Source organism: Bidens hawaiensis, unplaced genomic scaffold (assembly GCF_021521415.1).
Source record: "Bidens hawaiensis isolate Kalapana, Puna unplaced genomic scaffold, B.hawaiensis_p1.1 tig00010928_1, whole genome shotgun sequence".
Lineage (NCBI taxonomy): Eukaryota > Viridiplantae > Streptophyta > Magnoliopsida > Asterales > Asteraceae > Bidens > Bidens hawaiensis.
Genome location: NW_027491845.1, coordinates 584865 through 601950, shown reverse-complemented (window position 1 = coordinate 601950; position 17086 = coordinate 584865). Strand labels below are relative to the sequence as shown.

The following is a 17086-nucleotide window of genomic DNA, read 5'->3' as shown; positions in this document are numbered from 1 at the left end:
AAACGAAGCCAAAAATGGAAATGACTCGTAAAAAGGAACCCTAAAATCTAGTCTTGAACGTTTAAGGGTTAAAGATCCAAACTTTATGATTTCCCGAGTCGAGCCTTATTTGAAAATGACCACGAGAGCGCTTGCGGGATAGGATAATACTATATTAAAGATTTGTTGATGATGATAATAATAATAATAATAAGAAGAAGAAGAAGAAGAAACGGGCAGTGGGTTGGGTCCGAAACCCATCAGCCAAAAGCATGAACACAAGGAAGTAAGGAACCATCAGTTGTTCCAATTCACCCCTGATTCGCATACAATACACAGAACTGACCCCTTTAGAATCGCATACAATTATACAACCTGAACATCGCTCACAATCAAACATCGATTTCGAACTTAAGTCAATTACAATAGGAGATCGATTACAATTTAAACCCGCATACAATTCTATAACAAGAAACTCAATTACGGTGAGCCTAATTACAAATCGATTACCTTGTAATCAAGTCCCACGAACTCGATTACAATAACCATAGGTCGATTACATTGAAATTCGATTACAATTAAAATCGATTACAACTTGAATTCGATTACACCGAAATCGAACACAGTGAACTCGCTTACAATCTGGTTCGATTACAATACTTAGAAGAATACAACAAGACTCGCATACAACCTGAAACTCGCATACAATAACCCTATTGCCTTGACTTCGCATGCAATTAGACTCGATTACAGGGCCTGTTATTCGAATACAATGTTATCATCGCATACACTATATTCGATTACATAAAGAATCGATCACAAGGTGGATTCGATTGCATGATAACTCGATTACAATAGTGGTACTTGAAATCACTGCCCGATTGATTGGATATTAGTTCGATTTCAATCCAGATTGCATACATTAGATTGATTACAAGGGAGTTGACTTTATAATCAGTCTATTATCTTCATCGATTACTTGTAATCGATTCAGGGGATTCACTTGGAGAGGCTGAGATATGAACAAAAAGTATAGAAAGAAGATGAAGGACGGCTGATGATATTGTTAAGGAGGAGTTGGGCCTGTGTTATCAAAACCCGGCCCAAGGATATTGTTAAGGAGGAGTTGGTCCTGTGTTATCAAAACCCGGCCCAAGGACCCGCCCAAGCCCAAATTACAAACCCAATTCCTAGTCAAGCCCAGTTACAAACCCAACTTCTAACCAGGTCCGAATATAAACCTGAGTCCCATTACACTCCGTACACTCGAACACTTTGAACATATAACTCGATTACAACATAGATAGATAACTCGTTTACAATGCCTTGGGTTATTTATAATGTAATTAACAAATAATAAAGACCCGATCACGTTAAGACTCGAATATATAAGTACCCGTGAGTTAGATATGTGTGTATAAATATATGCATACGCATACCCACGCCATCATACGTCAAAAGAATAATCTAGGGTGTTAAGCTATAGCATTAAAGAAAGAAAATTGGAATATTAAATAATTAAAAGCCGTATACCTTGGATTTATATAAAATAATCTATGTAAATGTAATCTGGACGAACCATTAGATTACACTAGACTTAGCCATTCTGGCTAAAGATCATATAGGATGAGTTTTAATACGTGTGATTTATAAACAGTTAGCAGAGCACAATTAAAGAAGGGAATTATGATAAACGGAGAAAGAAACATGATCCAAGTGAGTTTCTAGCCCCATTCCTTGTTATGTTTTCGGGGCTGTGTGCATACTCGATGTGATTAGTTAATACACTTAACTTAATTGGTAAGTGTATGCTATATATGATATATATGAATGATTGCTTGTCGATATGTGAACGATTTTCGGATATTGCACGTACCGCCAGATGGTAGTTTTAAGATATGATTGCTATATATAAGATGTATGAATGATGTATGTATGTTATGTGATATAAATAAATGACTGATAGTACGTGAACGATCTTCGGATATTGCAGTACTGCCAGAAGATGGACCGATGACATGATTGTGTATAAGATGGATGAATGATGTGAGTACGTATGAAACTTACAAATATACATATTAGTAGGTATGGCATAATGTTTGGATGGAGGGTGACCGGACCCTCATAATATCCGAGGATGGAGGGTGACCGGACCCTAATAATATCCGAGGATAGATAGGATAGTAAGTATATAGTATGAAAATAATAAAGTATGAAAGTATGTATGAAGTTATGTATTGATAGTAAATCAGTATAGTAGTTATGATATGTGTATGAATGGTATGTTGCTTGATTAACTAGAACTCACTTAGCGTAGCTGAATTTTAGTATGCACGCAGGTGAGTAGGTTGAAACAGCTCGCTTGAGGGGAACACGTGGCATTGGATAAGAGGCTGACATCAAAAGACTCAAGACGTATTATGTTTTAATTACCTAGTTTTTGAAAGACAAGTTATGGTTTGTTATGAAATGTTTTATGAAAGTTTTTATATTCCGCGTATGTTCTTATTAACTCTGATGATTAGAACTATGTTAATGAGTAAATCTAACGTCTAAATGTGAGGCACAGGTAACGGGGCCTTACATTTATTGTTCACATATAATTATTGTATCAACTTTTAGTTCCTTAACGATTATAGTGTTTTGATGAATTGTACGCAAAGTACATGAGGAGAATGTACAACTAGCTCTGACTACGCTCAACATCCAGCGGGTGATCCTGTTGCGTGGGCATAGGTATACGCTCTAAGATGAATTAGGCAGGGGCAGACTTACCTTATGCGGAGCCGTAGCCTCCGCTATGGCTCAAATTTTTACGGGTAGTGTAAAAAAAAAATTTGGTCGATTTTCGTGTTTCGTTACGGCTGGAAAAAAATAACGTTCCGGCTAAGATTTAAGCCAAACTAATATATGTTTTAATACCAATCAAAAGATAATGCAAAAGGTATTATATCATATTTTAAGACTCTTGAATTTGTGTTTTATATACACTTGTTGGACGGAATTTTAGGCCTCACAAATGCTTTATGAAAACATCTTAAAAAAAAGAGTCAAGATTTGTTGGAAGCGTCTAAGTTGATAAGCGGGACAAATCGAGCATTGAATAATCTAAGACAAACCGGATTTGACAAGATGTTGGCAAAAGTTACATCTTTTTGTGAAAAGAACAAGATTAAGATGTTACATATGGAGGAAAGTTATGGTAATCAAAGAAACCGGAAGTATGTTATTAATAATCGACATCATTTTGAGGTTAAAGTTTTTAATACGGTTTTGGATATGCAAATTCAAGAACTTGGAAATAGATTTAGTGAGGTCTCAACTACTTTGTTAGAAAATATGTCGGGTTTAAATCCTTGTGATTCGTTTTCCAAGTTTGACATATCTAAGATAGTGGCTTTTTCAGAGATGTATCCGAATGATTTTAGTAACAAAGAAAGAGGGTGCATTCCGGGTGATCTTACGACCTTTTATTTCACTTTAAAGGAAGATGATAAATTTGCAAAACTTGGTGGAATGGGTGATCTTGCTCGTGTAATGGTGGAAACCGGAAAACACACAACTTTTCCTTTGGTTTATCGGATATTGAAGCTAGCATTGGTTTTACTGGTTGCAACTGCAACCGTTGAAAGATGTTTCTCTAAAATGAAGCTTATCAAGATGGATTTGCGCAATCGAATAGGTAATGAGTATTTGAACAATGCTTTAGTTTGTGCGGTCGAAAAAGAAACGTTTGATAAAGTAAATGAAGAAGATATAATGGCTCGGTTTCAAGCTATCAAAAACCGAAGAGGAGATATTTATAGCCCAACCTAGATCCGCCACTGTTGGTTCGTTAACCCGGTTAGTTTAAATTTATTTTTTGTCGTGTTCTTTATATTTGTTTCGTTAACATTGTATTAAATATGAGGAAAAAAAATTTGAGCGCTCCGGCTCGGTTTCAAGTCTAGATCCGCCACTGAAGTAGGAGCAGGATATTTGGGACAAGATATTCGGATCCCCATTTTGTGGTGACTTGTAAACCATTTATATCTTGTGGGTCTAGATCATATTTTGATACTCGAAGGTCGCAAGAAGAGGTGATGTTATCAATATCGTTTATTATTAATATTATTAGTGGGGTATAAATATTAGTATATATGTTTGAAATTGTGCATATATACATATAATTAAGTTATGATGTCATCCGGTCTAATTATCCGACCGATTGACCTTAACTAATGAATTGTTAAAACGAGCGATTTGATGCCTTATTCGGTTCAGAAAACATTGGGTGTGATTATTAATCACATATATATTTTTTATTAATCATTATATATTTTTCAACAAATTTTTAGGTACAAGTAATTCGAGCTCAAATGAAAGAACAATTGGATAATGAATGGGAGGCAAGAGAACTTGGAACAACGAATGAAAGAAATGAAAAATGAGCAAATGGAAGATGAAGAAAGGATACAAAGATTAAGACTAGTGCAATATTGTAAACCTTTTAAATTAAGTTTTTGTATATGTAGTTGATTTGTAAAACATGGTTTGAATTATACGGAACTATTTCTCCATTTTTAGCATAAAAGATCTACAAATTTGTTTTTCTTTTGGAATTTACTTTTAAAATGTGTAAAATTTTAAAATGTGTAAAATATAAAAATTTAAAATAACATTTGATTCATTGAAAATGTATACGAATGGGGTGTTTGGGATTGCTTCTTAAAATTGTTTTTTTCTTTTTGGAGTGACATGCTTTTAGGTGCTTTTGGAGGGGCATTTTAGACATTTTGCCTCTCCAAAAAACAAAAAACAATTTTAAGAAGCAATCCCAAACACCCCCGAAATTAAAAAATATATAATTAAATGCGTTTGAAATGTGTAGGAAAATAACAACACAAATTATTAAATGTGTTGGAAATGCGTAGGTAAATAACACCATAAATATAATTAGATTGCGTAAGGAAATATATTAACGTGAGTATGAAATGCGTAAGAAAGTGAAAACAAAGTATTTATAATTTGTGTTGGAAATGCGTTGGAAACTTCCAACGACATTTTTTTGTAGGTAATGCGTTGGAAAGTGTGTTAGAAATGCGTAGAAAAATATTTCCCACGAGGCTTTTTCCCACAAACCTGTTTTTGTTGAAAATGTGTTGGAAATGATGATTTCCTACGCATTTCCAACGAAAATTGATGTAGGAAGACAAACAACTTTCTAGCAGTGTGACCCTGGCTCAAGCTTGGCTCGTTTAGAAGTCAAGTCGAGCTCATTTAGAATTGAACCTTTTCAGCCGATCTTATTTCGAGCGAGCCGCGAGCTTTTTGAACAGCCCTAATTCTTAGTTCATCTTCTACATTTTTATAAGAGCATTTTGTAAATAATAGGATATGGTTGTTAGAGCATTCTCAACAACTCCTCTATAATTATGCTGAAGAGTTCTCTAAATTTTTTAGAGGGTTTTAAGTGGTTGTGAGTGAAAGATGGAGAAATTTAAAACGAGGTAAATTTGGAGAAAAACTATTCATTAGTTATTTATTTTTAATATATTTAAAAATGATTGTGAGTTGAGAAGAGAGAAAAAAATAATGATAATTATGTAAAAAGATATTATTTAATTGTATATGAGAGAGAAAATATAATGTTTTTTAGTGTAAAAAAATATTATTTAATAGTTGTGAATGGAATAGAGAGAAAAATTAATGAGTTTTTTGTAAAATTGAAGAAAGTTTGTTTGTTCATATTTGTTTTTTTAATGTTTGTTGAAATTGGATGTGACTCGATGAGAGAATAAATGTATAAAAAATATTATTTAATTTAACATAGGTGAAAATTGTAGTGCTTTTATTGTAATTATGGGTACGGGGATGAGAAACAAGCTAAGAATGCTCTTAAACCCATTAAATCAAAACTTAAAAGAATAACACATACGGAGGGTTAAAATAATAAATAGCAAAGAGAATTTTAACATAATTGTTTTTGTACGCCGGGCATAGGCCTACCCTCATAACAAATTAGATCCGCCTCTCACAGTACCTCTAATTCTATTTTTATGGCTAAGATATCCATTAGATGGATTCGTCTCAAAAAGCGGATGCTGCAGTCCGTATAATCTGTTATCTTCAATGTGAAGTCAGCTCTTCAAACTATATATCAAATTCTTCAGATGGTTTGTCTAATGCGATTTTCTATCGTTACATATTAGACTCCGGACTTTGTATCTGGCATAACTATCAATAGGTCCTTCAACTTTTAAAGTCAGCAAAATTGGCTTGAATTTCCCAAGACGTTACGGTTTTAACATTTTGTTGGGCAGTTGGATTTTGCGAAAGTGATTGTTCCACAAAAGTTCTTTAAAGGGTGATCTATTTGTCAGAAACTAAAACTTAATTATTAATCACCAGAAAACCTCAAACATAGATTTTTTAACAGGATTAATATGAGAAGAATATATACCCCACCAAAACTAACTGACTACAAATGATCAGATAAAAGATGATCTGATATGATAATACCCTCAAGAATGAAGAAACAAAGATCAGAACTGTCGAAGCACGAAATGAATCTGACCTGATCCATGACGATGTTTCCACGGATTTTCGAGATGAACGAACCACGTCTTGATCTTCTTCTCCAGCTACTTGAGACCTGCAATGGTTTTTCGGGGGTGTGGAGGTGACTGCTAAGAAATCCTGAGGATCTCTTGTTTACAGACACAAAAAAGTGGTAGTGGCTCTTATTGAGCATGACCCCCTAATAAGGAGGTGGAGACCTCCTTATATAGAGAGCCTCATGGCCACCATCATGATACCCTAATGGGCCTAGCCCAGTTAGGGTTACCTCCACAAAACCCCCTCAGCCCAATAACATTGTATTAGTCCATGTAATAAAATAAGCCAAACATAATAGATTTAGGGTCGTAGAACCGGGTTTTAGTACCATACCCCTACAAGCCCCCCAAGTCCAGCGTTGCTCTTGGGCGCGCAAGCGTCTAGGTGGAGCGCTGGACTTTATAGGGTGTGAGGCGGTTTTTTCCCTTTTCTTTGGCCTTGTCTTTATTGTCTTTTGAGTTTTGGGAGGTTTTCTTCATGATTGTGACATGTTGTAATAAAAGCCTGCGCGCGAGGCGACTTACAAGCTATGAGAATAATAAAGCTTGCGCGCGAGGCGACTTACGAGCTATAGGAATAATATAGAGCTTGCGCGCGAGGCGTCTTACGAGCTATAAGAATAATTAAGCCTGCGCGCGAGGCGACTTACGGATCTATGAGAATAATGCAGCCTGCGCGCGTGGCGTCTTACGAGCCATAAGAATAATAAAAACCTGCGCGCGAGGCGTCTTACGAGCTATATGAATAATAAAAGCTTGCGCGCGAGGCGTCTTACGAGCTATAAGAATAATAACAGCTTACGCGCGAGGCGTCTTATGAGCTGCATGAATAATAAAAGCTTGCGCGCGAGGCGACTTACGAGCTATAATAATAATGAAGCTTGCGCGTGAGGCGACTTACGAGCAATAATAATAACAGCTTGCGCGCGAGGCGTCTTATGAGCTGTAATAATAATGAAGCTTGCGCGTGAGGCGACTTACGAGCTATAATAATAATAACAGCTTGCGCGCGAGGCGTCTTACGAGCTATAAGAATAATAACAGCTTGCGCGCGAGGCGTCTTATGAGCTGCATGAATAATAAAAGCTTGCGCGCGAGGCGACTTACGAGCTATAATATTAATGAAGCTTGCGCGTGAGGCGACTTACGAGCTATAACAATAATAACAGCTTGCGCGCGAGGCGTCTTATGAGCTGTATGAATAATAAAAGCTTGCGCGCGAGGCGACTTACGAGCTATAATATTAATGAAGCTTGTGCGTGAGGCGACTTACGAGCTATAACAATAATAACAGCTTGCGCGCGAGGCGTCTTATGAGCTGTATGAATAATAACAGCTTGCGCGCGAGGCGACTTATGAGCTATAATAATAATGAAGCTTGCGCGTGAGGCGACTTACGAGCAATAATAATAACAGCTTGCGCGCGAGGCGTCTTATGAGCTGTATGAATAATAAAAGCTTGCGCGCGAGGCGACTTACGAGCTATAATAATAACAGCTTGCGCGCGAGGCGTCTTATGAGCTGTAATAACAGTGGAGCTTGCGCGTGCGCGTAGACTGATGTGAGAGCATGTGATGCGTAAGCATATGTAATACGCGTGACCGTCTGTGATGCGTGAGCATACGTGGTGCATGAGCATGTGATATGCGACTGCGCTCAAGCATCATGGTGGTGTGCATGTGGAACGGAGCGGAGCCGCGTTCGGTCTTGTATTCGGCGCGAAGCCGTATGGGTTTATGAGGATTCCCAACCTTTAAGTATGGCGCGTAGCCATATGGGATATTATGAGGATTCCCAACCTTTAAGTATGGCGCGTAGCCATATAGGATATTATGAGGATTCCCAACCTTTAAGTATGGCGCGTAGCCATATGGGATATTATGAGGATTCCCAACCTTTAAGTTTGGCGCGTAGCCATATGGGATATTATGAGGATTCCCAACCTTTAAGTTTGGCGCGTAGCCATATGGGATATTATGAGGATTCCCAACCTTGAAGTTTGGCGCGTAGCCATATGGGATATTATGAGGATTCCAAACCTTTCAGTTTGGCGCGTAGCCATATGGGATATTATGAGGATTCCTAACCTTTAAGTTTGGCGCGTAGCCATATGGGATATTATGAGGATTCCCAACCTTTAAGTTTGGCGCGTGGCCTGATGCGCGCATGCACGGCGATAGAGTGGTGACTCGTGAATGCGCGTGCATGGCGGAGGTCTCTTGCGCAAAACCCAGATGGTGGTTTCCGTGGCGGCACATGCACGGCTGCGGAGTGAGAATCCGCGGGCGCGCGTACATGGCGGCGGAAGTCTGGTAATTTCTGGATCTTCAATTTTAGAGTCAGATCTGCAACTTTAGACCTAAAATCCAGGTCTATAATCTAGATCTAGATCTGTAAATCAGATCTAGATAGATCTGAAGCTCGGAGCAGATTTAAAACCATCACAGATCCGGAGACTTGATCAATCGAGTCCGGCAGTTTCTTTTCGCACAGATCTGGAAGCCTCTTTTAGATCTATGGATCTTTTCGAGCTTTAATAGAACAAGCCTTGAAGCCTTTTTCTGTAAACTTCCAGATCTGGGTTTTTCCTGGGAGAGATCTGACAGCCGAGATGAAGATCGAAGGGTAGTTCGTTGCCGTCCCACGGATGGCGCCAATGTCGAAGCACGAAATGAATCTGACCTGATCCATGACGATGTTTCCACGGATTTTCGAGATGAACGAACCACGTCTTGATCTTCTTCTCCAGCTGCTTGAGACCTGCAATGGTTTTTCGGGGGTGTGGAGGTGACTGCTAAGAAATCCTGATGATCTCTTGTTTACAGACACAAAAAAGTGGTGGTGGCTCTTATTGAGCATGACCCCCTAATAAGGAGGTGGAGACCTCCTTATATAGAGAGCCTCATGGCCACCATCATGATACCCTAATGGGCCTAGCCCAGTTAGGGTTACCTCCACAAAACCCCCTCAGCCCAATAACATTGTATTAGTCCATGTAATAAAATAAGCCAAACATAATAGATTTATGGTCGTAGAACCGGGTTTTAATACCATACCCCTACAAGAACTGAGATTAGATCTCAAATATATATATATATATATAGAGAGAGAGAGAGAGAGAGAGAGAGAGGAAACCAGACGTCTGATAGAAAAAAGTATCTCTAACCAAATAATATTCTTTCCTTCCTTTTAACCATCTGTGAAACAATCACAAGATGGGCTGGGCCAGACATAAACTTTGCACATAATAAGTTCCAAGCCCATAAGCAGCAGCCCATACGAAGTGTACCTCACAAACAGATATAACAAACATATAAGAAAACCAATTACACTTTCTATATTGAATTGGATATTAACTTTTTATTTTTAACACCCTCTCTCAATTCAATATTTAAAGCAATCAACCAAACTTAATTTATCACATATGAAAGAAAGTTGAGTTGGAAACAAACCTTTTGTAAACATGTCCGCCAATTGAATATTTGACTTGGTTTGCACAATCTTAATTGTTCCAGCAGCAATCCTTTCTCGTAAATAAAACAAATCAACTTCAAAGTTCTTAGTTCTATCATGAAATACCGGGTTTGCAGCAATGAATATTGCAGCGATATTATCACAATATAACTAAACTGGTAATGACACATCTACTTTCAACTCTTTCAACAATTTTACCAACCAAGTCATTTCACAAGAAGCATCACACATGGCCCGGTATTCAGCCTCGGCTGAAGACCTAGAAACCATAGGTTGATTTTTTACTTTTCCAAGTAACTAAGGAAGATCCCAACAAAACACAATAACTGGTCACAGATCTTCGACTAGCCAAACATTTAGCCCAGTTAGAATCTGAATAGGCTATCAAATTTAGCTTATCAGATTTTTTTTATCATTACACCCATTCCAGAAGATTTTTTCAAATATCTTAGCACCCTTAATGCAAGATCCAAATGAACATGTGTTGGACCATGCATATATTGACTAAGATGTTGAACTGAGTAAGAAATATCTAGACGAGTGTGAGATAAATAAATCAATTTTCCTATCAACTTTTGATACTTAGTAATATTTTGTAAAGGAGTTTTATCTTTTTTACTTAAAGAAGAAATCACATAATTTTGTTCTATTGGTGTATTAACTAGTTTACGACCAGTTAACCCAAATTCTTTTAACAACTCTAAGCAATATTTTCTTTGAGAAATGCAGTAACCCTCTTTTGTTTTTAAAACCTCAATTCCCAAAAAAATATTTTAATAAACCCAAATCTTTAATAAGAAACTTGGATATCAACAACCTCTTAACCCTTTCTATTTCAACCGCACTATTTCCAATTAATACTATATCATCTACATAAACCAATAAGATAACCATCACATTTTTTTCAGTTTTTATAAACAAAGAATAGTCACTATTACTTTGAACAAACCCTATGCTTAACAAAACACTAACAAGTTTAGCATTCCATATCCTAGGAGCCTGTTTTAGTCCATACAAGGACCTTTTTAGTTTATAAACTTTTGTTTCATCTTTAGAAAAAAACCCCTTAGGTAACGACATGTATACTTCCTCATACAAATCTCCATAGAGAAGAATTATTTATATCGAGTTGATATAATGGTCAATCAAACTGAACAACTAAGCAAATAACACATCTTACAATTATCATTTTAACTACAGGGGAGAAAGTTTCATCAAAATCAACACCTTCCTTTTGATTAAAACCTTTAGCTACTAATCTAGCCTTATATCTTTCTATTTCACATGTTGATTTATATTTAATTTTATACACCCATTTACACCCAATGGTTTTCCTACCACTAGGTGTGACATTTGTCAATTTTTATTCATATTCGTATTTATATTTGTATTCGTTAAACCGACCCGTTGTGTCGTTTCAATAAATTCGTTTTGTCGTTTATCATTTAACACTAATTACGATGTTTATAGTTATTGCTCGTTCATTGTCTATCTGTTTAGTTCAAGAAATGAATCTCCGAGCTATAAAAATCTATAAAATAATCAAAGCTTAAACCTATCGGGTATAAAATGTAAGAAATCTAAAGATATAAAGATATAACAAGTTTTAACTTAGTTAAGTATAATTGTAAAGTTCAAGGGTTAAACATTAATAAAGTAAAAACAGTTTATATATATATATATACATATATATTAGAAGTTAAGGGGTGTAAATTGTAAATTTGAATTTAAATTATAATAAAATAATAATATTAAACTCCCAGCCCCCAGCCCCTTCCCTCCCGTCGCTTTTCCGGTACATCGTCGGCGGCGACGCAGTAAAACTCCGTCGACATTAAAACCTCCCAAAACGCCCATTTTTAATCAATTTAAATGATATAAACTTGTTTATCCATCATCTTAAAGCTTAATTAAGTCTCATTATGTGTATTAACACACTACAACGTTTGGATTCAATCCTAAAACCGCCGGATAATAATTAGAAATTCATTAACTCGATTTAATCACCCAACGGACCAATTGAGGCTATAAATAGCACCCTAATCTCCTTCTAAATGTGCTACAAACATAATTTTACACTCACAAACTCGCGATATCATCAATTTGTTCTTATACAATCGGTTCCGGCCAACTCGTCGTTAACCCGCTTTCCGGCATCATTAGAGGTAATTGATAGGTGGGTTTTCATTGTTTTGACCCGTCTAACAAAACCCCTAACTCTATTTTAACAAACATGGTCTGGTTTGAGGGAATTGAAACCCTAGGGTTAGGATGAGGAAGATGAAGTTGGGTTGTTGTTGAAATTATTAGTTTCCATCTATTAACAATAATAATGGTTTGCACCAATGGTTATGTATGTGTTGTGTGGTCATGGAGACCCGGGTTTGAACCCGGGTCACGGCAAAACCATTTTATATTTTTTGAAAACCATATTTACTAGTTATAATGAATTCTATATATATTTATAAATTATACAAAATAAACAAAATCAGTTTTATAATTAAATAAAAGTTGTTTTAACTTCCGTTAGCATTTTTGCTCAAGTATCAACTTTTACAAACACAAACCGCTCGTTTGAAACTCGTTAAATAATTATAATATATATATATATATATATATAGTGTCGTTGTAACTTTATAAATCTAAATCAACAAACGCTTATACTAATAATCATACCGGTAACGACAAACTCCTTAAATATTATTAATCTTGTAAATAAGTATTATAATAATAAATTGATAAAACCCGTTAACTTAAATATTAATACACTTAAAAATGTGTAACAAAATACTTATAAATAAAAACGTATGAACTATAAAACCGACATTTTATTTTCATCAAATTAGTTAGTAATTCTCTTGTTCTTATTATTTCTAGCTCGTGAGATTCGATCGTTTGGTTTCATATAACGCGCTTTCGTTTCATTTTCAAGTTTGTCATACCAATTCAAAGGTGAGTTTCTCACACCCCTTTTTACCCTTTTTAACTATTTTGGGGGTAGCTTATATATCCTATCAACAATTCTATTTCGTTTATATAATTATTACAAACTACAATTCGTTACATGAACTTGTGTGCTTATTTGCTTACTTGCTCAAAGACTACTTGCTCATGGTTTCCTCAATAAGTATGATCATACGCCCCCCTATGCACTCAGGACGTCGATGTTATAAGTGGAATATGGACCCCCGATCCGAGTACATTTGGTTGTTACCAAATGGAAAAGACATTACTTGCGCTATTAATACACCAAGTTTCATGGAATTGTATGATTTTTATGTATTTGTATCAAACTTGTGTGAACTCACCAACTATTCAATTAGTTGAATTTATTTTATATATATGCTACAGGTACTTACATTAGAGGATGAAATGACGAAAGACACTAGAAGTTAGGTTATTTAAAGAATAAACAAGAAGACGTGTTTTGTTCCTTTTACTTTGTATTTGTTTACTTGATAAACTTGTGTACTTGGGATTTGAATGAATTAATGATATGGTGTCACATGTGTTTTGGGCAATCTCTACGTCACACCCGGGCATATTCCGCTAAAGCCGGGGTGTTACACTAGGTAAATCAACTAATTCCCATGTATTATTCCTATTCAAAGCACTCAATTCTTTATTCATAGAAACAGCCCAATTATTATAAGTTATAGCTTCCCTAAAATGTTTAGGTTCAACACTTTTATTTAAAACTGACACAAAACAAAAAATTTGTTTAGACAAGTTCAAGTAATTTAACACATTTTCTAAACCATACTTAATCTTACCTTCAACAATAAAGTCATTTAAATTTTTTGGTAAATTAGAACTCCTTGTAGATCTCCTCACAGTTATAGGATTAGAAGGGACATTAAGATGTGTGCCCTCAGTTGGATGTGTTTCATCATTTGAACAAGGAGGACTTACCTCACTAGTTGACCCCTTGGCGTTCGAAGGTTGATGATCACCAGCCCTACTTTCAACACCAAGGTTATTACTAGGTGGCTGGTCAACTGACCTATCATATGAAACACTACCTCCTTCATCATTGGGACTTTTATTAAAAACACCTTGGTTGTCATTATCACTATACAAATAAAAAATATTAAGATTGTTTAATGATTTATCAAAAACAAATTCAAAATCATGTAACAAAACACTATCTTTGAAAGGAAATATACTTTCATAGAATTTCACATCCCTAAAAAAATACTTCTTTTAACTCAATATCCCACAACTTATAACCTTTTTGTTGAAAGAATATCCTAAGAAAACACTTTTATTAGCACGACTATCAAACTTATTATTATTTTTAAAATGGTATAATAATAAAGACAACCAAAAGTTTTTAAATGTTTCAAGAAGGTTTTAAATCCTAATAACTGCTCATATGGAGACCTACCGTTCAAAACTGACGAGGGAGTCCTGTTTATCAAATAAGTAGCGGTTAAAATACACACAAACCAAAAACTTAGGGGAACTCCCTCTTCAAAAAGAAGTGCCCTAGCTACATTTAATAAGTGTCGATGTTTTCTTTCAACAATCCCATTCTGTTGGGGTGTATGAGTACAAGAAGTTTGATGTCGAATGCCATTGTTAATAAAAAATTCTTGTACCTGATGATTTACAAATTCTGTTCCATTATCATTATGAAATACTTTAACATTAGTATTGAACTGATTTTTTAACATGTTTATAAAAGTCTCAAGATTGTAAAAAACCTCAGTTTTATCTTTAATAGATACACCCAAACAGCCTTAGAGAAATCATCTACAACTGTCAAAAAATATCTAAACCCTTCTCTACTCTTAAGTCTATAAGGTTCCCAAACATCAAGATGAACCAACTCTCTAACTTGTAGTGATACATGGTCACTTAATGGAAATGGTTCACGGTGTTGGTTGGCCTTATGACACACATCACACAGTAAAGAGTCATTTGTTATCTTAACATTTAAATCATCCTTTAAAACAGATAACACTTGACTTGCAGGATGACCTAATCTAGAATGCCACAAATTAAACTGATCATAGCTAGTAAAACACACCTCCGCAAGATTAGAACTGCCACCGCATAGATATAACCCATCTATTTGACTACCAGTCACCAGACAACTAATTATCATTAAATGTCACAGACAACTAATTATCACTAGCAAGTTTGTAAACAAAGAGAAGATTCACATAATAGTCTAGAACAACAAACACATCAATCAAGGTGACTTCATCAGTTAATTTTAAACAACCAATTTTAGTTACAAAAGGATTAGAACCATTTGGATGTTTTACACTTATATTGAAATCAGACACATATATAGGATTAAATGTCATCACTCATGACCATGTGTTGGTTAGCTCCGGAATCTATAACCCATCCAGTTTTTGTAGATGGATTTTAGATACTATTAAGACAAAACACATTATTTTTCATTAAAGAAACACTGGAAAAACACATAGAGTTACATCCAACATTAGCACTTATTTGTCCATCTCCAAATTTTTCATTCAACAAACCTAACAACTTAGTTACTTGATCAGGAGTAAGAGAACAAGCAATAGAGTTAGAAGATGAACTAGCCTTAGTGGGATTAGAACTAGCAAACATTGGATTACCCTTAGGTCTAGAACCTTGAGGGTAACCTATAATGTCAAAACATCATTCCACGGTGTGACCAATCTTATTATAATGTGTGCATTTAAAATTAGGATAAGGTCCACGATAAGATTGATTAAACTTCTTTTTATGTTCAACAAACTGATTAGTTTTAGAGACAAAGCCAACATTTGAACTTTGAGCTTTAGAACTAGCACTTGAATTCCTATGTGATTCTTCCCTGGACACTATTGGAAAAGCAGTTTTAATAGAAGGCAGTGGTTCACGTGTCAACAAATTAGTTCTAACAGGTTGATAAAAATCATCTAGAACCATGAGAAATTGCATCAACTTTATTCGTGTGTTAAAATCACTAAAGCCTTTTGAGGCTTGACAAGAACATGAGGGCAACTGTATCATAGCATCTAACTGTTTCCATAAAGCATTCAGTTTATTATAATACTCAGAAACAGTGTCACCATTTTGTTTTAATGAGTTAATTTTTTGAAAACTAATGAAAATTACTGAACCGTCAATTTTTTCATAAGTCTCCCTTAGCTCTGTCCAAACCTCAGAGGCAAGTTGAGAATACACTTGCCCAACATACAACTCTTCACAAACAGAATTTAAAATCCAAGTCAACACAATAGAATTACACCTATCCCACTGACTCTTAAGAACCTCATCATCAGTAGGTCTTTCACAAATACCAGTAACAAATCCTAGTTTATTTTTCACTTGAAGTGCAAGTTTCATATTATTAGCCCACATAGAATAGTTTTCCGTACCTTTAAGTTTGAAATTAATAACAGTTAAGGTATTAGAATCACTGGCATGTAAGTATAGTGGATTGCTAACATCAAGGTATTAGAATCATTGGTTCGTTGTTGAAGACGTTGATTTCTTCCCTGGTGTAATTAGGGTTCTCAGCCTGAAAACCTAATTGTGTTCTTGGCTGATTATTGGTCAATATTTTCTTTGTCGGCCTAGTTTGTTGTTGAAGACGTTGATTTCACGGTTATTGAAGAAGGAGTTGTCTCGTTGTCACAAGTTTTTCTTATGATAGTTCGTAACCCTAAGTGAAGGTTACGGCTATCATATTACTGGAGCACTTGATTGGTGAGACCGTTCTTTAATTTTCTATTTAGTTTTTTTTAATGATTTTGCATTAGGCATATTTGTTGAATTGATGCCAGAAGATTGATGGCTGGTTTGTTTGTGCATTAGGCATTCTAGGAATACCTGTGCATCATTTGTGCGGTTTCTTTTGTGTGTTTGCGTAAGTCCCTTGGCTAATACTTGATCTGTCATCTTTCGCGTGGTTTAGAATACCTGGCTCTGGCCTTATTGACTTTTTTGTGCGTTTGCTTGTGTGACAGTCATATCAGTTGTGTTCTCTGTGGTTTTGTTTGATCTAATTGCTAAAATGGGTGATAAGACCGGTTCTAATGTTAATACGG

At 35.6% G+C, this 17086-nt stretch overlaps 1 protein-coding gene across 1 annotated transcript; it reads right to left on the bottom strand.

Annotated features, from left to right (window-relative positions):
- Positions 1–13857: 13857 nt before the first annotated feature.
- Positions 13858–16397, bottom strand: LOC143536796 (uncharacterized). The gene is made up of 5 exons (XM_077030709.1): positions 16152–16397; positions 15790–16055; positions 14756–15148; positions 13962–14121; positions 13858–13875 (listed from the first exon to the last, which is right to left on the bottom strand). The coding sequence occupies exons 1-5, from the start codon at positions 16395–16397 to the stop codon at positions 13858–13860; spliced, it is 1083 nt and encodes a 360-aa protein (XP_076886824.1).
- Positions 16398–17086: the final 689 nt, after the last annotated feature.

What these genes read in the sequence shown, in the direction of transcription:
- LOC143536796 (XM_077030709.1), bottom strand. Translation starts at nt 16,397, where the DNA reads ATGTGGGCTAATAATATGAAACTTGCACTTCAAGTGAAAAATAAACTA. An exon ending in ATGAAAAAATTGACGGTTCA is followed by an intron (nt 16,056 to 16,151) that starts GTAATTTTCATT and finishes TTATGGAAACAG; the next exon opens with TTAGATGCTATGATACAGTT. An exon ending in TTTGTCTCTAAAACTAATCA is followed by an intron (nt 15,149 to 15,789) that starts GTTTGTTGAACA and finishes AATGATAATTAG; the next exon opens with TTGTCTGGTGACTGGTAGTC.